The sequence below is a fragment of the Emydura macquarii genome, unplaced genomic scaffold (assembly GCF_026122565.2).
Source record: "Emydura macquarii macquarii isolate MOO-44397 ecotype Brisbane River unplaced genomic scaffold, CSIRO-AGI_Emac_v2 contig_1790, whole genome shotgun sequence".
In the NCBI taxonomy this organism is placed as follows: Eukaryota; Metazoa; Chordata; order Testudines; family Chelidae; genus Emydura; species Emydura macquarii.
In genome coordinates this window covers 5,385,050-5,407,117 of record NW_027131927.1, presented here as the reverse complement: position 1 = coordinate 5,407,117, position 22,068 = coordinate 5,385,050, and the positions used below count along the sequence as shown (strand labels likewise).

General features: G+C 54.1%; 2 protein-coding genes across 3 annotated transcripts in view; both read left to right on the top strand.

Moving 5' to 3' along the window:
- The window catches only part of CLIP3 (CAP-Gly domain containing linker protein 3), a 28,209-nt gene extending 18,981 nt beyond the window's left edge, over positions 1–9,228 (top strand). The window contains exons 8-14 of one of the 2 annotated variants that reach the window (XM_067556777.1): positions 138–273; positions 492–620; positions 1,623–1,757; positions 1,943–2,066; positions 2,663–2,727; positions 3,486–3,558; positions 5,938–9,228. In XM_067556777.1, coding sequence (XP_067412878.1) covers positions 138–273; positions 492–620; positions 1,623–1,757; positions 1,943–2,066; positions 2,663–2,727; positions 3,486–3,558; positions 5,938–5,992 — 717 coding nt within the window. In that variant the 3' untranslated portion in view covers positions 5,993–9,228. Of the gene's footprint in view, positions 1–137; positions 274–491; positions 621–1,622; positions 1,758–1,942; positions 2,067–2,662; positions 2,728–2,872; positions 3,017–3,485; positions 3,559–5,937 lie in introns of those variants that run through there. The other variant, XM_067556776.1, reaches the window with a different exon arrangement.
- Positions 9,229–10,972: 1,744 nt separating this feature from the next.
- On the top strand, positions 10,973–19,765 carry ALKBH6 (alkB homolog 6). The gene is made up of 6 exons (XM_067557316.1): positions 10,973–11,741; positions 13,121–13,189; positions 13,703–13,763; positions 15,246–15,397; positions 16,389–16,505; positions 18,153–19,765. The coding sequence occupies exons 1-6, from the start codon at positions 11,688–11,690 to the stop codon at positions 18,423–18,425; spliced, it is 726 nt and encodes a 241-aa protein (XP_067413417.1). The 5' UTR covers positions 10,973–11,687; the 3' UTR covers positions 18,426–19,765.
- The last annotated feature ends 2,303 nt before the right edge of the window (positions 19,766–22,068 follow it).

The following is a 22,068-nucleotide window of genomic DNA, read 5'->3' as shown; positions in this document are numbered from 1 at the left end:
GTGTGGCACTAGGGGGCGCTGTGCTTCAGGGAGCGGGGTGGGGGCTGGGCAGGGGGCGTTGCGCTGCAGGGAGTGTGGCGGGAGCTCAGGATGGTTTTCCAGCATCTGACTCTGACCATCGGTTTGCGTTTCGGCAGCTGGGCACCCTGCGTTTCTGTGGCACGACGGAGTTCGCCAGTGGCCAGTGGATCGGGGTGGAGCTGGACGAGCCGGAGGGCAAGAACGATGGAAGCGTCGGAGGAATACGCTACTTCATTTGCCCTCCGAAGCAAGGTAAATGGGGAGCGTGCCTGGAGCAGTGAGGCAGGACTCCTGGGTTCTGTGCCCACCTCTAGAAGCGGAGTGGGGTCTCGAGGCTAGACTATAGGCCTGGAAGCCTGGCTACCTGGATCCTCTCTCTGGTGGGGAACTTGGCTTGGTGGGTAGGTATTTGGGCATGCTGGCCTGAAAGTTGCTGTTTTCTGAGCTGAAATTTTTTTTCATCTTCTCAGGGGTGTTCGCCTCTGTGTCTAAAATCACCAAAGCCACAGAGCAGATGCCATCTTCGGTAACGTCCACCCCAAAAACCCCCCGCATGGACTTCTCCCGCGTGACTGGAAAGGGCCGGAAGGACAAGAAAGGTAGCAGGGCAACTCGAGTGGCTAGAGCCGTGGGAGCTGGGAGTCAAGACTCCTGGGTTCTGCTCCCAGCTCTGGGAGGGGGAGTGGTGTCTAGTGGTTAGAGCATGGGGGCAGGGAGTCAGGACTCTTATGTGCACTTCTATCCCCAGCTTCAGGAAAGGAGTGGGGTTTAGTGGTTAGAGCTGGGGCAGGGGGGATAGAGTCAGCACTCCTGTGTTCCATTCCCAGCTCTATCACTGATTCTGTTCATGACCGTGGCTGTGCCATTCTCCCTCCATGTCTCACTCGTCCCCATCTGGAAGGGGACTTGGCTAATTAACCCTGCAGACCCTTTATCTCTGGGGAAGGGGACGTGGGGGCAGGTGGTCCACGGTGGAAATTACTGACCTGGCCTTGGGATTTGAAACCTCACCCAGGCTCTCATCACAGTAGCCGGTTAATCAGGGACGGCTGGGGCAGGGCCGTGCAGCAGGCTCTTTGCTAGTAGATAAATCAGGAGTCCCCTGGCCCTGTCCTCAGTCGCTCTTCGGATCGTGCCCACCCCTCTGTGTCTGGTGGGGGAGAGGGGAAAGCCCAGGCAGACTGGTCTGCTCTGGCACAGCAAAGCGCTGAAGGGAAAATCTGCATGAAATTTACATATGCAAATATAAAAGGCCCAGCCTCTCCACAACCAATCCCACCTGTTCTCCCCATCCCCGTGCATCCCTCCTACCCCATATTCCATCAAGTCTCCTCCTCTCCATCTCCTGCCCCCTTTCCACTCCAACCCTCAGCCAGCCGGGGCTCCTGGGCTCCTCCTCTGTTCCCTCCAGATCTCTCATTGGAGGAGAGAGGAAAAGTTGAGGCCAGGGAGGCACTCTGATTGGCTTACAGGTGGGCAGGGGGAGGAGTTTCATCCACCACATTCCCCCCACCCCTCAATCTGGCACCAGGTACCAGCTGGGGGAGCTGCCCCTAGAAGGCAGGGCAGCCCTGGGCTGGTCTCACTGTCTTTCTGCTCAGCCCTCAAGAAGAAGTCTCCGTCCGTGGGCAGCCTGGACCGAGAAGGGCTGAAGATCGAGATCGGGGACCAGGTGTTGGTGGCGGGTCAGAAGCAGGGAATCATCCGGTTCTACGGCAAGACGGACTTCGCCCCGGGTAAGGCCCCAGCTGGCGGGAGTGCACAGTCACTGACGGTGGGTGGAAGAGACTGTGGCCCTCTTATGGCCTGTGAACTAGCGAGTTTTTTTAGTTTTGGCTGTGGAGTCTGGTGCTTATAGATCCAGGGGTCTGGGGTTTGATCCAGGAAATCGACAGCTGACAGCTTCTTATCCCATCGCCAGGTTACTGGTTCGGCATTGAACTCGACAAGCCCACGGGGAAACACGATGGCTCTGTCTTCGGGGTCCGGTATTTCACCTGCCCCCCCAAACACGGAGTCTTTGCCCCTCCTTCCAGGGTCCAGAGGTACGTTTCTCCTGGCACTAGCTGTGTATGTGGGAGGGTGAGAGAGTGCCCTCTGGTGGCTGGCCCCACTGATGCTCAAGGGTTGGAGTCTGGGGTTATGGAGCTCTACGTCCTGGGTTCAAATGCTGCCTCCCCAAGGGAGTGTGCATGTGAGTGCAATTTCTCCTGCAGCTTTTGACAGCTCTGATTCTAACGGGCAAGGATGAGTCAGCCTCCAAATCATCCTAATGAAGCACCTTTGAGCAGCAAATATTCTCCCCGTAGAGCAAAGGGACTCATCTGAGTCAGATGTCACGGAAGTGGCTTCCCCAGGTTATCCGCTTCCCGGTTTTAAGGCGCTTTGGATGTATCTCAGGCCTCATCTATGCTGAGGATTTACCCTGAGCCCAGTCACCGGTATGGTAGCCCCTGTACAAGCTGCTGGGCAGCTTAGCTCGGGCTGGGGTCGGCTACGCCGGTGCAAAGAACAGCGTTCCCTGTCTGTTAACACCGGTGGTGCAATCTGGGCAACTCCCTGGTGTAGGTAAGGTCCTTGCTTCTCCGCACCTCCTTGATCGAGCCTCCTTTCTTGCCCTTTTTCCTGCCCCCCCTTGCAGAATCGGCGGTCCCAAAGACTCCCAGGGAGATGGCAGTTCGGTGAAGAAGGTCCATCAAGTCACTAGTAGGTATACTCTGGATCCTCTGCCTTTCCCTTCCCCCAGCAATGGGAGGGAATGGGGCCAACCCCATCCCACCTGTGATTCCACTGGCTTTGTACCAGGGGTGAATTTAACATAAACTCCGGGGACTCACATCTGCCTTAACAGCCTCACGAGTCCATGGGGACATCCAGTCTTCGCCAGCTCTTCTGTCTGTGCCCAAGTCACGGCCCCATGGAATCTGTCTCTCATCGGTGCTGTCGTCTCTGAGCGTCTCACGATCGTTAGGGTATTTTTAGCCAGGAGGCAGAGCTATTTATCCCCCTTGCACAGGTGGGGAAACTGAGGCACGGAGAGGCTAAGTGACTTGCTCAAGGTCATGCTGGTCATGCTCTAGCCACTGCTTCACACAACCCTCATGCTTTCAGGACCGGTCCCCCAATACACACTGCTTGTGCTGCCCTCAATGCAGCAGCCACTCTCCCTCGCATCAGCCCGCCTGCCAGCCCCTCTCCCCTCGCTGTTTTGAGCTGTAATCCCTGTCATCTCCACAATCCTTTGCAGCCACTCTGCAGGGAATTGAACCCAGACCTCAGGCCATTCTTCCTCCCTGGAAAGCCCATGACTGCAGTGAGCATTAGCGTAGGCCCATGCACCCTACTGGGCTTGTTACACTGAGGTCATCCTAAGGGCTATGGAGATGTGGGTTTGTTAGAGGGTGGCGGTCCCCCTGGGCCCTCCTGACTCCATTTAAAGCGATGGCGTTGTCCTTTCTCTGCAGTGTCACAGCCAAAGCGCAACTTCACAGCAGTCAGGACCCCAAAAGACATCACGTCAGAAAACTCCATCTCTAGGTAAGGGGAGGAGTTGGGGCTGGGGAGGGGGTGACCAGTCCCCAGGGTACAACGTGTGCCCCCTTAACTGTCTGGATCAGGATACCTCTTGCACGGTTCTGCTGGTGACAGGGAGCCCTTCAGGTGTTGCTCTCACCCAGCCATTAGTGTGTAAAGCACACCCAAAGTTATATGCAGGCTTTTACGGCCTGTCCTGAGCTATACAGAGAAAGACAGCAGCAAATGCCCCAAGCCTTGCACCCCCTGAAATGTCCTGTCTTACGCTGCTCAAGACCTTCTTGTGAACAACGCAAGCTCCCTAATTAGTTCGCCGCTCTTTCAGAGGGCAGTGGGCATGCCCCAGCTTGTAACCTGAGAGGAATCCCCAAGCACTGGAGACAACCGCACTGGTTAAGATAAAACATGAAAATCAGTTTATTAACTACAGAAAGATAAATTGGAAGCGGTGATAAGTAGTAGGTATAAAGGTCAGAGAAATGTATGTAAGAAATAAAAAGTAAAGTCGCAGTCTAAATCCTGAACTTTATCAGACTAAGCAAGAGTTGGATCAACATAGGGCTGCCACCTTTCTAATTGCTGGGAACTGGACCCCCGAGGCCACATCCCCTGCCCTGCCTCTTTCCCCAAGGCCCCGCTCCACCCCGCCTCTTCCCTCAAGCACCCATTCCCTGCCCCGCCTCTTCCCTCAAGCACCCATTCCCTGCCCCGCCTCTTTCCCCGAGGCCCCTCCCCACCCTGCTTCTTCCCTCAAGCACCCATTCCCTGCCCCGCCTCTTCCCTCAAGCACCCATTCCCTGCCCCGCCTCTTCCCCCAAGGTCCTGCCCTGCTCCACCTCTTCCCTCGAGGCTACACCTCTTCCCCCAAGGACCCTGTCAGTCACTTCTCCCCCCCCTTGCTTGCTTTGCTCCCTCCCATCCTTCCCTCCCCCGTTGCTTGCTGGATTGTCCCCACCTCTCTCCCCCCACCCCCACCCAGCTGGGCTCCCTCTGCACCGGGGATGGGAGCTGCTGCAGCCTGACAAGGAGCCTGCCTGCAGGTAGGAGGTGGCCCCAGTTGAGCAGGGCCTGGGGCGGGTTAATGACCCAGCACCTTCCCCTGCCCCCACACTTTTAGTTTCCGATCAGTACATCTAACTGGACACTGCCAGGTCCCCTTTTCAACCAGCCTTTCAGGTCAAAAACTGGGCACCTGGCAATTCTAAATGGCATCTGGACACAAAAGCCAAAAACCAGACTGTCCGGGTAGAACCCAGATGGGTGGCAACCCTAGGATCAAGGAATTTTTCTCGCCCTGCTGGATGTTGCAGGCAGCTCACAGTTCTCAATACACAGGCTGTATTTCCTTCTCAGCCTGGGACCAGTCTCCTCACTTCAAAATCTTTGTCTTCCCAGCGTTCTTGTTGCTTTCAGCATAGGTGGGGGAGGACAGAGGTCGTCTCATGATGCCACTGTCCCTTATTTTATACTCTCCGTTCATGTCCGAGGGAAGATACTGGCCCAGACATGCCCTGGTGGGCCTTGCTGAGTCACAGAATTGAGCAATCCCCATTGTGTGGTGCTTGCACTACTGTCTCTTATTGAATTATAAATCTCTTGTTTACAATTCCCCAGCTGGTCAATGGTTGTTTAAGGCCTGCCTTGGTATGGGTCATCACCTTTGTTGCCACTGGAGAGCCAGCAGGGGGCATCTCCCAGACTCATGACATATTTCAATAACAACCATATAGCAAAATCGCACAACTTCATAAACAATGAGACATGTCTTTCGACAGAACCGTGAGTTTCAGCAGATAATGACCTTTTGTATGGTACCGTACAAGGCATGCTTTGTAGGCAAAATCACAACCACACGCCCATGATGAATGTGGAATTTGCAGGGTGCTGTTTTGAGGTACAGTGTGTCACTGGGTTTATTATGTGAATGACCAAATCCCAGACACAGACAAGGAACCCATCCCATCTCAGCTTGGCAGGGGACCCTATTGTGCCAGGTGTTGTACATGTTATTGCTATTAGGTGTATTATGGTATTACCTAGATGCTCTAATCATGGAGCAGGACCCCACTGTGCTCACTGCTGTACATTTCTTTTGCTATTAGGTGTATTATGGTAATGCCTAGGAGCCCCCAATCATGGCCCTGGAGCCAATGGTGCAGATGCTGTACAGTTGTGTTGCTATCAGGAATATTACGGTAGCTCCTGGGAGCCCTACTCTTGGACCATGATTCTGTGGTGCTAGGCGCTGTACAAACACAGAACAGAAAGACAGTCCCTACCCCAAAGAGCTGATACGCTTCCTTCTCATTTCCTCTCCCCTTGCTGCCAGTTTCCTGCTCCAAGCTGCCAGGCGAGCGCTTTCCTCTGTCTCATCTCTTTCAGATTACTCTTCTGCTGCTGGTTCCCCTGGATGCTGCGTGCGGAGATGCAGTCCTAAGGCCTCTGTGTTCTCCTCTCCTGTCCTCGCTCTGTCCTCCGCTCTCCAACTAACCGAATCAAAGACTGCTCCCCCCGTTGGGCTCTCATCTCTCCCCCGGTCGCAGTTCTAGTGAACCCCAGTGCCTTGGTACCATTGAACGTCGCCCTCTCCCCCCCCGTAGTCCGCGAGAAAGGCTGCACTAACCCCCCACGCGTATGCACCCCCACCCCGGGTAGACGTGACATGGGCTCCCCTCTGATTTCTCCCCCCCGCCCTCCTCCGGGGCGCAGTGGCAACAACACCAAGCGTCTTTGGCACAGCTTTCCCTCTGCGTTTTGATTGCTCGGAGCCTGACCCTCGGGGTGAGACTGATCCAGCATCACCTGAATCTGGCCCTGTGTTGCTTCCCAATGAAACTTAATCTAACCTGGCCTCTCTCTGCATCTCTGTAGCATGTGGGGCAGCGTGGACAGGGTCAGGTTATAACATTCCGAGCGTGGAAGCAATGCCCCATCTCATGCCGCCTTTTTGTCTGGGGATTGTAGTGCTCGCCATCCAGGATCAAGGCTGTTAGATTGCTCGGTTCCTTCCAGGGAGGAGATCTGGCTAATAGAAACAGGTCTTGAGTTAGGCCTTAAAGAGCAGTGAGATTTGGGAAGACGCACCAGTGCATGCTCCCTTCTGAGAAAGCCCCTGTCCCCCGAGCATTCACTCTGCCACGCCCCGTTTGCAGTCACCATGGAGGAAATCAGTGCATGAGTGTAATTCTAAGGTAGATTAGCCCTTATTCAGAATCCTAAAACACAATCACTCAAAGGACCAACTGGCATCCTTTGGGTTCAAAGGTTGGAGCAGGTTGTCCCCGATACATTCAGAGGGAATTTAACGGGTTAGGGTCTCTTAACACAGCGGGTTGCCTGGTGTGTCTCCGTCCCTCTTTCATTCTCATTGATTCGCTGCCTTCTGTGCGATCACTCTTTATCTGCAGGCAAACCCACTGGGCTTTTTTCCTTTCAAGCTGTTTAGGGAAAAAAAAAGTATATTTTTGAAAGAAATTACCCTTAATAACTATTTTAAAAGAAAAATTAGCCGTGGAAGAACGGGAGATGGCTTGTTGATGTCCCCCCTAAGCTGAAGGTCTTGTCTAAACACAAAAGTTATCCCAGTTAAAGCAGTACAGCCTCCCTAGTGAAGTTATACTGGTATGAATACGCTTATACCAGTATAGCATGCAGGAAGGGGAAGTAGCTATACCAGCTACAAGGCACCTTTACCCTGGTATAACTAAACCTACACAGGGGTTGTATCGGTGTAACGGTATCAGTAAAAAAAAACAAAAAACAAATCACACCTAACCCACTTGGTTGTACCAGGACAAAATCTGTGTGTTGAACTGGTGTAAGGGGTGCCTAATTACTAACTCTCTCCTTTGACAGCCCTTCTCTTGGTAAATAGAACTTACCACTAGGTGTACACAGCTTTTATCCAGTACAGTCATGCGGTTTGGAGGTGTGGATGCTGTCCTACCAGGATAAAGGTGCCTCGTACTGGGATAGTTTATTCCCCTTCCCATATGGGAATAGCTACCCTGGTATAAGCACTCTGATCCTGGTATAAGAGTGTCCACACGAGAGGGGAGTTGTATTGCATTAGCTGGTCCAGTCTGGTGAAAGGGGTGTTTGTAGGTAGGCTAAGTCTCGGGATTGCTGGAAAGCCGGAGGTGTTTGGGATGTTGTCGACAGCCTCTGAGCATCTGTTGGGTTAGAGGCTGCTTTTGAGAATGTCGTCGTGCTCCCTGTCTGAGTCGCTGAGCTCTGCTCTTGTTGGAGGAGAGGTATTATACGTATAGTTGGGAGGGGACTGCTAGAAACCAGAAACAGCTGCATAGAATTTATCCCTCCATCTCCCTCTGTCCTTGGATCCCTCCATCCATCCTTTCCCTCTGTTCTTTGATCTATCCATTCATCCTTAACCCTCCTTCCCTCCCTCCTCCACCACTGCTGCCATGTCCCCTAATGTCACAAACTAGGCAAGCGGGAGAAAATGACTGCGAACCTGCTTTCCCTGGGGTGTCCCGTTAGTAAGCAGAGGCAGTCTGGTTCAGTGGTTAGAATTTGGGAAGCCTGGGTTCTAATCCTGGGACTAGGAAGGGCAAGGGAAAAGGAAGGCCAGATGCCTGGGTTCTGTTCCTGGCATTAGGAAAGGAGCATCGGGCAAGGGAGGCCAGGACTCCTGGGTTCTGTTCCTGGTATTGGGAAGGAGTATGGCTTTGTTTATAGGAGGGGGACTCCTGGATTTTCTTCCTAGCTCTGCCACTGACTCCCTATGGGCAAAGTCCCTGTGCCTGTGTGCCATCTACAAAATGGGGATGAGGATATTGACCCACCTCACTTGAGGGGTCATGAAGCTTGCATAATGAAAAGGCTTTGAGACGGTCAGGGCAGCAGCTCCTCGTGGAAGCACAGAGCATTACCAAGCGGTGAAAAGGAGCCAGGCCCAGTGTACTTTAAACACCCCCAAATGGAACAGCCGCTTGTGCACCAGGTCAGATTTCTAACCGCCATCTCCACATCCTCCAGCCTTCCTCCACCTCCTTCTGTTGCATTTTGAGAGAACTGGGAAAAGCCAGGACACCTGGGTTCTATTCCTGACACTGGGAAAGGAGCATTGGGCAAGGGAAGAGGAAGCCAGGGCTGGCCCCTCAAGCTGCCCACGGCATGTCCCTCCATCCCCATCAGCACTAAACACACCATAGCCTCATCCTCTTAGCTTCCTCTCTAACCCGATAAAAAGACCCACCTCTTCTCATTTTCTTTTTACTAGCAATAAAAAAACCTGCAATTGCTCAGCTTTGCCCTGGTCACGAGGGGGTATCTTGGGCCTTCCCCCATTTAATCCAGACCTCGAGTCACCCCAGCCGGGCCTGCATTTCCAATGCTAACCATCGTTGGGTACCACGGTCAAAATGCTGACTTTGCCCCACTCCGGCTGAGAGGGTCCGCGCCATCGCCTCCGTGTTTGTATAATAGAAATCACGTCGGATGGAGTTTCTTTAACACTATTTTTAAAATTTGTAACCATTCTCCTTGTAAATTATTTAGCGAGTGGCTTGTTACTCCCGCCAGTGATCTCACCGTTAACTTTGCATGCCTCGTTCCTTTTCCCTTCCATCCAGGATCTCTGGAAAACTCCGCATGAAAAGAAATCAATATGCCTCTTGCTTATCTGTCATTAATAAAGAGTGTTTCTATGTGCATTGTGTAGAAGGCCTCTGGCTTCCACTCCTCTTGGCGCGCCTCTGTCCCCTCCCCAGCCCATCAGCTCATCTTTGAAAGTAACAGCAGGAGCGGACGAGAGGGAAGGTGGCATCTTGCAGCAGCTGGGGCCTTTAAAACTAAAGCCACGCACACCTCTGCAGCATCCATGGCGGCGCCAGCCTCGAGCATTTAAAAATCACAAGTTGGGTCTAAAAAAAAAAACCCGATTAGCTTAAAAATCATGAACTTTTAAGAAAACAATAAATGTTGGTGTTTTTCTTTGCCTTGGGAGGCTGAGCTTTTAGAATCATGTTTTTCTCTATAGCCACGAAGGCTAGAAAATTAACTTTAAAAAAACCCAATGAAATCTGAGATTCTCAGTTGAGGCTTAAAATGCCACCTTCTCGAGTATGGACTTAATAGCTCTTTCCAACCTCCAGCCCTGCCTCCAAGCCCTTGGGTTGCTCCCGTCCTTCCCATCACAGCCTCTTTGGAAGTGAGGCCTTAACTGCAACTCAATGGCATTTTTCTGTCCGTCTGTAACACTGTACCTTTGGAACGCTGCAGCTGATCGCCATAAGGTTTCAGGGATTGTTCGAGGCACCCGTGAGCAGAATTCCATTGATTTGGGGGGAAGTGGAGGGGACACGGCACCCTATTGTCAGTTAGGCACAGCCACAGCTTCAAGCACCTCTGCAGCAGCTGGCTGTGGATCGCAGCTATTCATGCCTTGCAGCACAACGACTGGCTCTTGTCTATTCCCCCGGTGGAGCTGACACCCTGAATGACTTATCACTCAGGCAGAAAGAAGAGTGATGATGGGGTGGGGAGAGGAGGGAATGGGGGGCGCACACAGCCCCTGCACACAGAGCTGCTGGCATGGGGGGAGAATGGGGAATCTTGTTATGGGAGGAGGGAATGGGGGGCACAGAACCCCTGGCCAGGGGGATATTGGGACCCTAGTATGGGAGGCAGACAAAAATGGGGGTCACACAAGCCCCTGGCATGGATGTGGAGAACAGGAGACAATGGCAGGGGGAACAGGCACACAGAGCAGGGCTGACTGCCCAGGAGAAGCTCCCGGGGAAAGGGGCGGGGACGGCCCGGGGGCTGCGCTGCGGGAGTTGGCCCTGTGCTGCCGCCGTACCCGAGCGGCGGGAGGCCACGGGGATGGGCGGGCTGCCAGCAGCACAGCGGCCCCCCCTCCGACCTCCCCCGGCGGCGCTCACCGCCCGAGTGGGGGGGGCTGACACACCTGCGGCTGCTAACGCTAGAACCCTGGCGCTCTCAAGACCCGCCTCCGCTCCCAGCCCATTGGCTGAACTCGGCCCCTCCTTTTGCAAGAGCTGAATTCCCCCCTCGCTGATTGGTTCAGAGGTGGATTCTCATTGGGCGGAGGGGACGTCGATCAAGAGGCACGTCCCGGAAGTGGCTGTGCTGTGTGGTTTCTCGGGTGCGGGGCTGGGGATCAGTCAGCACCAAGCGGAGCTTTTCCCATGAGGCTTTGCGAGCCGGGACTCGGGAGCTACCTTAGGCCCAGGACGCCTGGGTTCTATCTCTGGGGGGAGGGGGAGCTGGGCGCAAGGACGCCTGGGTTCTATCTCTGGGGAGAGGGGGAGCTGGGCGCGAGGACGCCTGGGTTCTATCTCTGGGGGGAGGGGAGCTGGGCGCCAGGGCGCCTGGGTTCTGTCCCGGGCTGGGGAGAGGGGATCCAGGACGCCTGGGTTCCGTTCCCAGCGTGGGGGGAGCGGGGTTCAGAGGTTCGAGCAAGGGGCTTGGGAGTAAAGGCTCTTGGTTCTGTTCATGGCTCTGCCTCCGTGACCCTTGGACAAATCACTTCCTCTCTTCCTGCCTCAGTTTCCCTGTATGTAAGGTGGGGGTAAACCTGCCCCTAAGCAGAGTGGGGATTGCAAGGGTTGATCCATTCACGCTTCTAAACCCCACTGTGCTGTAGATCGATGGTTCTCAACCTTTCCAGGGTCACTGTACTGCTTTCAGGGGTCTGAAACCTGAGCCCTGCCTCCTGGGGCTGAAGTGTATAACTTAGCTTCGTGGGGCTCCCTGTGGTGTGGGGCCCCAGGCATTGGCCCTGCTTGCCACCCCCAATGCTGACCCTGCACTTGCAATACCCTTAAAGCTGTCCTGGGACCCCCCACCAGGGGTCATGACCCTCAGATTGAAGAACACTGATCCAGATGAGTTGATGTAACCCCGGAAGACCTCTGCATACCCTCAGGGGAACGTGTACCCCTGGTTGAGAACCACTGCTGTAGAGTGCCAAGCGTTCCTGTTGGTGCTTTCCCTGTGGCTTGGAGACCTGATGGTCTTACTCCTGTTTGCAGCCTGCACTGTGCTAGTTCAGCAGTGCTCTGCTTCCTTTACCTGCATCTGCAACAGTTACGGGAGTGGGACCAAGAAGACTGGACCTTCCAGTCATCGCAAGCCCCTTTTTTGAAATGGAGGAGCCAAGCGCCAAGACCCTGGCCCTGGAGACATTTCGTGTAGAGCAGGTAACCAGGCAGGGAATGTAGCTGGGGAGGGAGAGATCATAACTGGGAGTTTTAGCCACTGGTTGTCATCCACTGGTGCAAGATCCTAGCATAGAGGAGAAAAGCAAGTGGCAATTTATGTCTGAGAGTTGTCCAGTGTCTTGTAGCTGTTTGAGGCAGGCAGTGACACTGTCATTGTGAGGGATGTGGGCGTAGAGGGAGGTGGTCTGCGGGAGGTTGTTAATGTTGCGGAGTTTCTGAAGGAAGCTGGTGTTTTGGGGTGAGTGGTTTGAGGATGGTTTCTATGAGTCCTGCTATTCCTTCGGTGACGGTGTCGTGGCCGGATACGAAGGGCCTGCCTGGGTTCCCTTGTTTGTGCATCTTGGGATGCATGTGGAAGATCCCTGAGGATGAGGTTGTAGAGTCTCTTGGAGTTGGTGGGGGAAGGATTTGTTGATATCCTCCCACTCCTGGGAGAATTGTGGTGTGTTGGAAGAGTCAGTACAGCCACTGACCTGAAAACAAACTCCAAATGTATCGGCAGGCCAGCAGTGGGGCAAGAGCGGAAGGGTGGCCTTTGGGCGAGGGTGCTGGGCTGGGCCTGAAGAGATGACAGGTGGGGGTAACACTGAGAAGGCCTAGTCAGCGACTAGGGTGTTAAACTAGCACTCTGGGGACTGGGGTCTATTCCCTGCTCTGTCACAGATTCCCTATGTGGCCTATGCAAGTTGCTTCATCTCTCTCTGTTCCACATCCCCATCTGTACAACAGGAGTGATAATCGTCTCCCTGTCCCTATAGGCGGAGAGTTCTTTGAGTAGAGACTCTCTGTCTGATCCAACGGGGCCCAGGTTTTGGTTTCTCTGTGTCTGGGCAGTGCCCAGGGGGCCCTGGTCTCGGCTGGTGCCTCTAGGTGTTGCTGTCATAGACTGTAATGTTAAGCTTTTCACTTGCTTTGCCCTGGAGGGAGGCCTGTTCTGTGGGTTAGAAGGAAGTTCAGGCTGCGAGGTGCATTCAGCCGTTGGTTTCTCTGTCCACATTTTTGGGGTGAGTGGGGACCGGAAGGGCAACTAGCATGGATCATACTGCTGGTTTTGTGTAAGGGGCTCTGGTCCTGCTGAGACCCAGTAAACTCGTTGCACAGAGTTTTGCAGGGGAGGCTCATGGCCTCGTGGATAGAGCACTGCACTAGGACTTGTGGGGGATTGGCTTCTATTCCTGGCTTGGCCACTGGCCTGGGGGGTGATCTTGGGCAAGTCATGTCCCCTTTCAATGCCTCAGTTTCCCTTCTGTAAAATGGGGATAATGATACTGACCCCCCCATCTCCTTCGTAAAGTGCTTTGAGATCTACTGATGAATAGCTCGGTGGTGGTGGTGCTATTATTATGTTTTAACTGCAGGCTCCACCAGCTGTCTATTACATTCCAAACTTCATCTCTGAGTCGGAGGAGGCCTATCTGCTGAGCCAGGTATGTGTGATTTGCATTGGGGTTTATTATTTCCATGGCACGAGAAGCGCGTGCAGTGCTTGGCGGACCCTGCTCTTGCAGTGAAGAATTTACTGCCTGATTCAGATACGTGCAGGGCTTTTTGTGTGTTAACTTCACTTCTCTGCAATGGCGATCTCGGTCCCAGGCTCCCAGTGCAAAGACAGATGCAGCTTTTGTAGATCAGGCATCCATGTGACCCCCCCCACTGGTAGGACCAGTGGAGATTGTAATTTCATTATACATGTTATGGTAGCACTGTGAGGTTCCACCCGAGATCAGAGCCCCATTGTGCTAAGCTGTGTATGGCAGCGATGGTCTCTTACTCTGTCTAGGCAGTGCTCGGCACAATAGGGTGGGAGGTTCAGTTGGCGTCCCCAAGTGCTAATGTCAATAATATTTTGTGCTTCTCGCACCGGTTCTCCGTGATATTCTTCCCCTCTCCAGCAAAGCTTTCCGGCATCTCAGCCCTTCCCTTCGTGTGTCCCCCCCCAGGTTTATGCAGTCCCAAAGCCCAAGTGGACCCAGCTGTCTGGAAGGAAGCTGCAGAACTGGGGTGAGTTCTCTCAGTCCCCATCACTGGTGATCGGGGCCAGGTGACCCCCACTGCACCAGGGACCAGGTAGGAACTGACATGTTTAGCAAGGTCTCCCCAAACCCGGTGCTGGACCCTGCCTCAGATTCCCCGCTCTCATGTAAGCCCCGGGCCAGCTCCCCAGCAGTGTTAATATTTCAGTCCCTTTCCCCAGGGACACGTTTATTGCACAAGGACAGTTTGACATCAGTCAAGAGTGGTAATCCAGACCCTTCCGAAGGTCTCAGGCTTTTGCTGAGGTCTGCACTATGGGTATCCCCAGTCAGGTCTTTCCTCTAGCTGGGGTGGCTGGATCGGGGTCTCCTGCAGAAGCCTCTCCCTATTTGGGGGTCTTTTATCTCACTAGCTGGGAAGCAGCTGATCAGTCACAGGTGGGCGCTTAGCCCAGCTCCAGGCCTGGGACCCCAGGACCCAGATTCCTCCATCAGCCGTTCTCCAAAGCTGACTCTGGCTGCATCCTGGCCTATTGGCCCCGCTGCTTGTCCAGAGTTTAATCAGCTTCCAGGCAAAAGCCTCTCTGGAGGGGGTAGGAAATGAACCGCAGCCCTCAGGGGGAAGCAGCAGTGGCTGAAGGGTAGCCAATGGCATGGAAGTTTGCAGTGGGATGTGGAAGTAAAGAAGAAATGGTGATTGGGGGGTGGGGGTGGCTGCATAGACACCTCCCAAATGTAACTGGGCCAGGGAGCTGAGAGTCAGAGTGGGGGTAACCGGCCCCAGGGATATTACTTAGATTGTCAGCTCCTTGGCGCAGGGACTGTCTTTTTGCTCTGGATTTGTACAGAGCCTAGCGCAGTGGGGTTCTGGTCCTTGACTGGGGCACCTATGTGCTACTGTAATGCATCTAATAAATTACATGCAGGTCAGGGCACAAACTGGAAGGGAGTTCAGAGGACAGCAGTAAAAATGATCCAGGGGCTAATGCGCCTGAGTGACAACCAAGAGAGGAAAGCAGTGTGGCCTAGAGGATAGAGCACTAAGTGGGGACTCGAGACACCTGGGTTCTATTCCCGGCTCTGCGACTGGCATGCTTCATGACCTTGGGCAAGTCACTTTGCCTCTCTTGCCTCAGTTTCCCCATCTGCGAGATGGGGATCATGCTACCAGCCTCCATTGTAAAGCGCTTTGAGATCAGCTGATCTAGGGAGGTAGGGATTTTCTTATTGCAGTTACGAAGGAGGAAGAGGGATTGTTTAGGGTGGCACTGGGGCTGTTGGTAGAACTAAAGGGAAGGGAGATCTGTGGGGCTGGAGAAATGCTTGGGATGCTTAAAAGGAGGCTGGCTAAAGCCATGGAGGATGGCCCATGGGGGTGATCCAGCCCAGTGGGGTGGGTGGTGATGTCCCCTCACACTTGTATGGTGCTTTTCAGCCAGCGCTGTGGGTGAGATGGGACCTGATGGATCTCATCCAGCTGCAGCTCCTCCCTTTATTCTCTGCCTCCCAGGAGGACTGCCCCACCCCAAGGGGATGGTACTGGAGAAGCTGCCCGCCTGGCTGCAGAGCTATGCCGAGAAGATCTCCTTCCTCGGCGCGTTTGGAGGGAAGCTGGCGAACCACGTGCTGGTGAACGAGTACCTCCCCGGGCAGGGGATTATGGTAACCATCCGCGTGCCAGCCGTGTTACTCAACCTCAGGTAGCAAAGGAGGAGGAGCTAACCCAGGCTTTGACCTGATGAGAGGCGTGCCTATGGGGACATTTTTGACTGTAATGGAGTACTGGCAGGTCCTGATGGCCAACGATTTCAGAGGGGTGGAGACTAGATAGCCAAGACTAGGTTTTCCCAGGAGTGTGGTGAACGGCAGTGTTACCTGGTGGTTAGTGCACGGGGGGGGGGAGGAGGGTCAGGACCCCTGGCTCTATCTTCTGCTGTGGGAGGGGAGTGGGGTCTAGTGGTTAGAGCAGGGGTGGAGGCTGGAAATCAGGACTCCCACCAGCTCGGAGGGGAGTGGGGTCTAGTGGCTAGTGCAGGGGGGCCTAGAAGCAGGGCTCCTGGGTTCTATCCTGGGAGGGGAGTGAGGTCTAGTGGTTAGACCTGGCGGGAGCTGTGTGTCAGGACTCTTGGCTACCAATGTCCTCTCTTACTCCAACACCTTTTGATAGCTCCAACTTTGCTTCAAGAGAGCAGATTGCTTCCACAGCTGTGTTTCTGTCTTGGGCATGGAGCATGAGCACCAGCAACATGAGAACCTAGTGCAGGGGTGCCCCTCCGAGCCACATATGACAATCGTCAGAAATTCAAGGATTGGGGCTAGGGGCTTCTGCCCTGCGGGGAGGGGTATCTCCTGCTGAAGCCCCAAGCCTTGGCAGCTTCCTCGCCTCAGTCTGGTAGGCGGAGAATGTGGGCGGGCCATGGGGGGCTCTGTGAGCCACATTTTAACTGTAAAAGAGCTGCAGGCGGCTCGCCAGCCGTGGTTTGGCCACCCCATGGCACATACAGCCCTGTGCACGCTCCTGGCTTTGCCACAAGCGCTGGCTATGAAGGGCGGCCGTTTCAGAGAGGTATCTGCTCTGCAGGAGGGCCAGCGTGGGATGAGTTGGTACCCACGTCTTTGCTGTGTAGACAACCTGGCGCTCTCTCGCTTTCAGCCTCATGAGGATGGACCTCTGTACTTCCCCACGGTCACTACCGTCAGCCTGGGGTCTCACACGCTGCTGGACTTCTACCATCCCGTCAGCAGGGAGGAGCAGGCGGACGGGGAGCAGGTGAGCACGGAAGGAATTGCAAATAGAGCCGGGTGTGGTTTGTTTGTTTTTCTCTTTGGTTTGGTGGCAGTTCTGAAAAATCGTAAAACAATTCGGTTTGGGTCAAACAGAATCTGGAGTTTTCCAGACTTTGTAGGTGAATCAAAAAGGTTTTCGGGGGTTTGTTCCTGAGCAGGAGTTTGAACCTGGCTCAACTACTTGCCAGGTGGGTGCTGTAACCACCCACAGGGACGTTGCGGTGGCAGCGCTGCCTTTTTCGCCATCTTCCCCACAAGCCCAGCCCCAATTTTATGTATGGCCAAAACTACCCACGACAAACTTGAAAATAGTTTCGGAGCAACCAAAATTGCTATTTGTCTGAAACATTCACCTGGCTCCACTTACAAGTCCCATTCAGATGTGCCTGAAGAGGTTTCAACTGGCCCCTAAGATCCGCGCGTCTGAAAGGGAGCTGGGAAAATAACGAGATTTCTCTGTTTGTTTGTACTTCGAGTGTACTCAGCTTCTCTGTTTCTCATTTGTCATTAGTTAGGCCCTGATCCTGTAGAGGCCTACACACAAGCCTGACTCCCTGGGAGCAGAGAGGAAGGATGGCCCTGTGGTTATGGAGCTAGCCTGGGATTTGGGAGACTTTGATGCCTTGCTCTGCTAGAGCCATCCTTTGTGACCTTGGGCAAGTCACTTAGCCTCTCTGGGCCTCAGTTCTGTAATGCGGAGGTATTACTTGTCTTACAGTAGCGCCTAGGAGCCTCAGTCATGGACCAGGAAACCCCATTGTGCTGTACAACACGGAACAAAAAGGCAGCCCCTGCCCCCAGTAGAACTGCCCTGCCCTATATAGGGTTGTGAGTGTAAATCCATTTCATAGTGTGAGGTGGTCAGATTCTACAGTGATGGGCACCAGCTAAGTGCCTTAGATAGACAGGGACTGTCTTTTCATTCTGTATGTACAGCGCCTAGCGCAATGGAGCCTGATCTCTGATTGGCAGATTGGGCTAATATGTTCCTGTTCATTTTATACTGAGATCCAGGTTTCTCGGGCAACTTTAAAAATCTCTGCCTGAGGTGCTGCTGCGAAACAAATAATCACACTCCGGTTCTCTTCGATGGGATCCCTGACGTGCAGAAAGCGAAGCCAGAGCAGGGCTGGTCTGCACACAGATTTTGTAGTGCTTTAACAAATCGCTACAGCAGTCCACACACACACATACCTTCTCCTTCTCTGCCATACAGTGTGTGGATGATGCAGTTACAGGCTTTGTCAGGTCTCCTGGGTTCTATCCCCAGCTCTGGGTGGGGAGTGAGGAGTAGTAGTTAAAATATATGGGGGCAGGAGGACTGAGATTCAGGACTTCTCTGTTCCCAGCTCTGAGAGGAGATTGGGGTCTAGTGGTTAGAGCTGGGGGAGGCTGAGATCAGGACTCCTGGGTTCTACTTCTAAGTCCTGCTGCTGACTCACTGTATGGTCTCAGGCAAGCCCTGTCTGTGCCTGTTTCCCCATCTGGAAAATGGGGGTGGTGCTGTCAATGTCCAGGGCGTGTGTGGCTTAACCAGTGAACATCCGTCAGGTGCTTTGAGATCTTCCCGTGGAAGCAGCTGAAGAAGAGCCAGGTACCGTTCTGAACGTGCACTGCTATCCCTTCCCAGGTCCCCGAGCCCCAGACGGAGGAGCAGCGCCACTTTCTGTCCCTGCTGCTGGAGCCGCGCAGCCTCCTGGTCCTGCGGGAGGACATGTACATCCATTACCTGCACGGGATACGACCTGCCATCTCTGACACCGTCACAGAGAAAGTGGCCAATGTGATGGCCTGTGGCACGGCGCTCGGGGACGAGCTGTGCCGGGGAACCCGGGTGTCACTCACCATCCGCCATGTCCCCAAGGTGCTGAAAACAGCCATCTTCCTGGGCAGGAGGAAGTGAGGGAAGGCGTTTGCTTCCCTCCCTCCCGCCTGGGCTCTTAGCTGAGAACCATGCTGTGAAATGCGCCATTAACGAGGGGACAGGGAGAGCCAGAAATCGAAGGCTGCAGAGAAGCCATCCTGCTGTGCGTTGGGAGGATGGCAAGAGCCAGCCCTGCGAGCATCCCACCTGCACGAGGAGAGAAGAGAATCTGCCTCTAGGCTTGTCTGTACAAAGATGTAGAGCTTTGGACAGAATGCAGCATGGTCTAGTGGTTAGAGCAGGAGAATGTGGTGTCAGGACTCCTAGGTTCTATTCCTGGCTGTGGGAGGGGAGTGAGGTCTAGTGGATAGATGGGGGGGGGGAGGTTGGCTGGGAGTCAGGACCCCTGGGATCTGTTTCCAACTCTGGGAGGGGAGTTGAGGGTCTAGTGGTTAGAGCAGGGGATACGAGCCTGGAGTCCTGGCTTCCTACTCCCCAGTTTTGCTTCTGCCTCGCCATGTGACTGTAAGAGACTGTCCCTCCAACTCTCAGTGCCTGGGTGTCCCTAGCTGTGAAATGGCAGAGGGCGGGGGCTGCTATCCATTTGTAAAGCGCCCCAAGCGTCTCCAAAGCACGCAGCAGGGTCGCCTGCTCCCCCTATGGTCAAAATCATTCATTTCACGCTGGAAACCTCAAATAAAGGCAGTTGTGGGTCATTCTGCCTTGCTGGTGGCGCCTCGCTGCTGCTTGAGGGAGCGCTTCTGTTTGTGCTTCCGAACTCTCTTGTGCAGCTGGGCCCATTTCCCTGAGCAGAGATCTTGCTGCCCTGCCTGCTGTTCACACCGGTGCTCTCCATATTGCTTGGGTGCATGGTAGGTTAAACTGTGTGTTTCGGGGTGGGGTCTGTTAACTGCTGCCTCTGCGGGCTTGTTATTCTGCCTCCTGTTAGTCCTAAGCTGCCACGGAGCTTGGGCTGACGTGGGAACGGGAGTTTGGAGCAGCCCATGGTCAGCAGTGGGTTGGAGCACCTCCAAATGAAGGGGAGGTGGGTAGCTGGGGTGCAGTGGAATCCAGCATGGAAGCCAGGCATACCAGGCACTGGCATCTAGAGCAATCAATGACTTTGGGCTAATGGTGTTTGGATGATTTTGAGCTTCGCGCGCAGTCTTGGGAACGAGGACTCATGGGTTCTATTCCTGAGTCTGGGAGGGGAGTGGGGTCTAGTGGTTAGAGCAGGAAGGACTGGGAGCCAAAATCCCTGGGCTTTATTATCCTGGGGCTGAGAAGAGAGTGTGGTTTTGTGTTCAAAGCAAGCAGCTGGGAGTCAGGATGCCTCGGTTCTAGGCCTGTCCCCGCCACTGACTCACTCTTGAGCTTTGGGCAAATCACGGCTTTGCTGTGTGCCTCTGTTTTCCCATCAGTACAATGGGGAGAAGATTGTACGTCAGCCTCTCGGAGGGTCAGGAGGCTTAATTCACAAATGTAGGTGACGGGCTGGGAGATCCCCTGTGGCAAGTGCTGCAGAAATGCACAGCACTGCGGTCACCAGCTCTGCGAGTCACATATGGAGGAACCACAGCCCAGCCGGCATAAATGGCCGTAGCTCCACTGGAGCCAATACTGACTTCCACACGCTGGGAAGTGACCCGTTACATTAATCAGACTTTAGCAGCTCCCAAGGCGAGTGGCTCAGATCCAGTTTCAGCCTGACTGGGCACCTGGTCTCTCGGCTCTCCTGCTTTCCGGCTGGTGCTCGGGAATGAAGGACGTCAGGTGATGCTGCAGCGTGCTGCTCGCCGTGGGACAAATGCGGCGCCTTGTGGATGGCTGCAGCTGCCTCTCCTCTTGGCTCATTGCAGTAAGAACAGATGATAGCAGGGCTCGAAGAAACAGTGGAGGGGTCTCCTCGAGTGTGAACGCCCAAGCAGGAAGGATGGCTGGCTCAGGGGCCAGAGCTCTAGCCTTGGGCTTGACAGACCTGTGTTCAAGTCCTAGTTCTACCACCGCCTTCCTCTGTGACCTGGGCTAAGTCACTTAGCTGCTCTGTGCCTCAGTTTCCCCATCTGCCCACTGGCTGGTAATGTCACTGCCTTACCTCACGGAGGGGTTGTAAGACCTCAGCTCCCCCAGTGGTGGGTGCCTGAGAAGTATTACAGCTCGCTAGCCTTTTGTGGGCCTCAGCTCCTTTCCTAGCCATGTAGTTTCAATCCTCTTGGTCTCCTTCTCTTGGGTGAAATGGGGCAGAGGGAAAGGTCGATGTGCTTAATTCCTTATTAGTCTCTCAGGGGCCGGATTCTAGCTCAAGGATTCATGAGTGTGACGGGAAATTGCTCAGTTCTCACAGCCTGTGCCAGGAGGGACTGTCTCTCTTTGTTCTGTGTTTTGTGCAGCACCTGGCACAATGGGGCCTTGTCCATGACTGGGACTCCCAGCCACTGCCATAATACACTTAATAGCAATAAAAATGTACAGTGCCTGGCACAAAGGGGTCCTGGTGTGTGAGCAGGGCTCCCAGGTGCTATGATTATGTAAATAATCCAGTCTGCCCTGCTGCATAGCCCGGGCCAGGGAATCACACCCAGCTGTTCCTGAACCCAGCCCCTATCTGTCGGCTGAACTAGAGAGGATTGTCTAGCACGCCATCCAATCTTGATTTAATGCCCGTAGTGATGGAGATTTCTCCCCCATCCCTGGGTCAGTTGTTCCTATGGTTAATTCCCTCTCTGCTTAAAAATATGCATCTCATTCCCTGTCTGAATTTGTCCAGCTTCCAGCTGCTGGATCTTGGTCAGCCTTTGTCTGCTGATTTATGGAGCCCTCTGCTCACGGAAATCTGCTGCTGTGTAGGTGCTTATAGACCAGGATCAAGAGGCCTCTTAACATTCCCATGGATAATTACACTCAGGCTGCTCTGTGCAACATAAGTGGCACTTAAGGTGGGGGAAACAGCCCCTGAGAATCGCCCCACCCCTGCGGGAGTCCTCCCCACCCTAAGCAGAGCTAGCCTTAGGGCCCAGAGTTCTGGCATAGGGGGCGGTGCGGGGGCATGGCTGGAGCACACTGCACTTGGCCCATTCTCTGCTCCCCAGGGCTCATGGGGTGTGTAGCATGACTTAGAGCAGCCTTGGGGTTGCTCTGACTGATGCTGGGGGCTGGGCAAGGCCCAGAAAGTTGGGAGAGCAAAAGAGGCTTAAAGCCACCTCTTTCCCCCATCCCTGCCCCGAGTGCAGGAACAGGAGAGCTGAGGATCCAACCTGAAGTTATCACAGGGCTGCTGAATTCTGCATGCTCTCCACTAGGTGTTTGCACTGGGCAGGGCCTGCCCCATCAGCCTGGCTCTTTCCTAACTTGCACATTTCATTAGTCTATGGAGCAACAGCTTGGTTTGTGGGCAAGAAACCGACTCCCCTCCGTCGCTGAAATGCTAGAGATTGTTTTCCTAATGCAATGGCCAGATTCTCCTGATTTGTGGAAAAAGCCCACCGGGGACTGCAGTGATGGCAACAGAAGTGGGAATAGAACACAGGAAGTCCTGGCTCCCAGCCCCTCTGTTCGGTCCAGGACTGTGCATGGTTGGCACGTAAACCTACGGTGAGCCCAGAGTATGCTTTAAACTGCTCACTACTTAAATAATCCACCTACTCTGGTCCAGTGCGCCTGGCCATGGGCTGTTTACAGAGTA

Coding starts and splice junctions, on each gene's coding strand:
- ALKBH6 (XM_067557316.1), top strand. CDS start 11,688: ATGGAGGAGCCAAGCGCCAAGACCCTGGCCCTGGAGACATTTCGTGTA. Junction 13,764..15,245: donor AAGGAAGCTGCAGAACTGGG/GTGAGTTCTCTC, acceptor TCTGCCTCCCAG/GAGGACTGCCCCACCCCAAG. Junction 16,506..18,152: donor AGCAGGCGGACGGGGAGCAG/GTGAGCACGGAA, acceptor ATCCCTTCCCAG/GTCCCCGAGCCCCAGACGGA.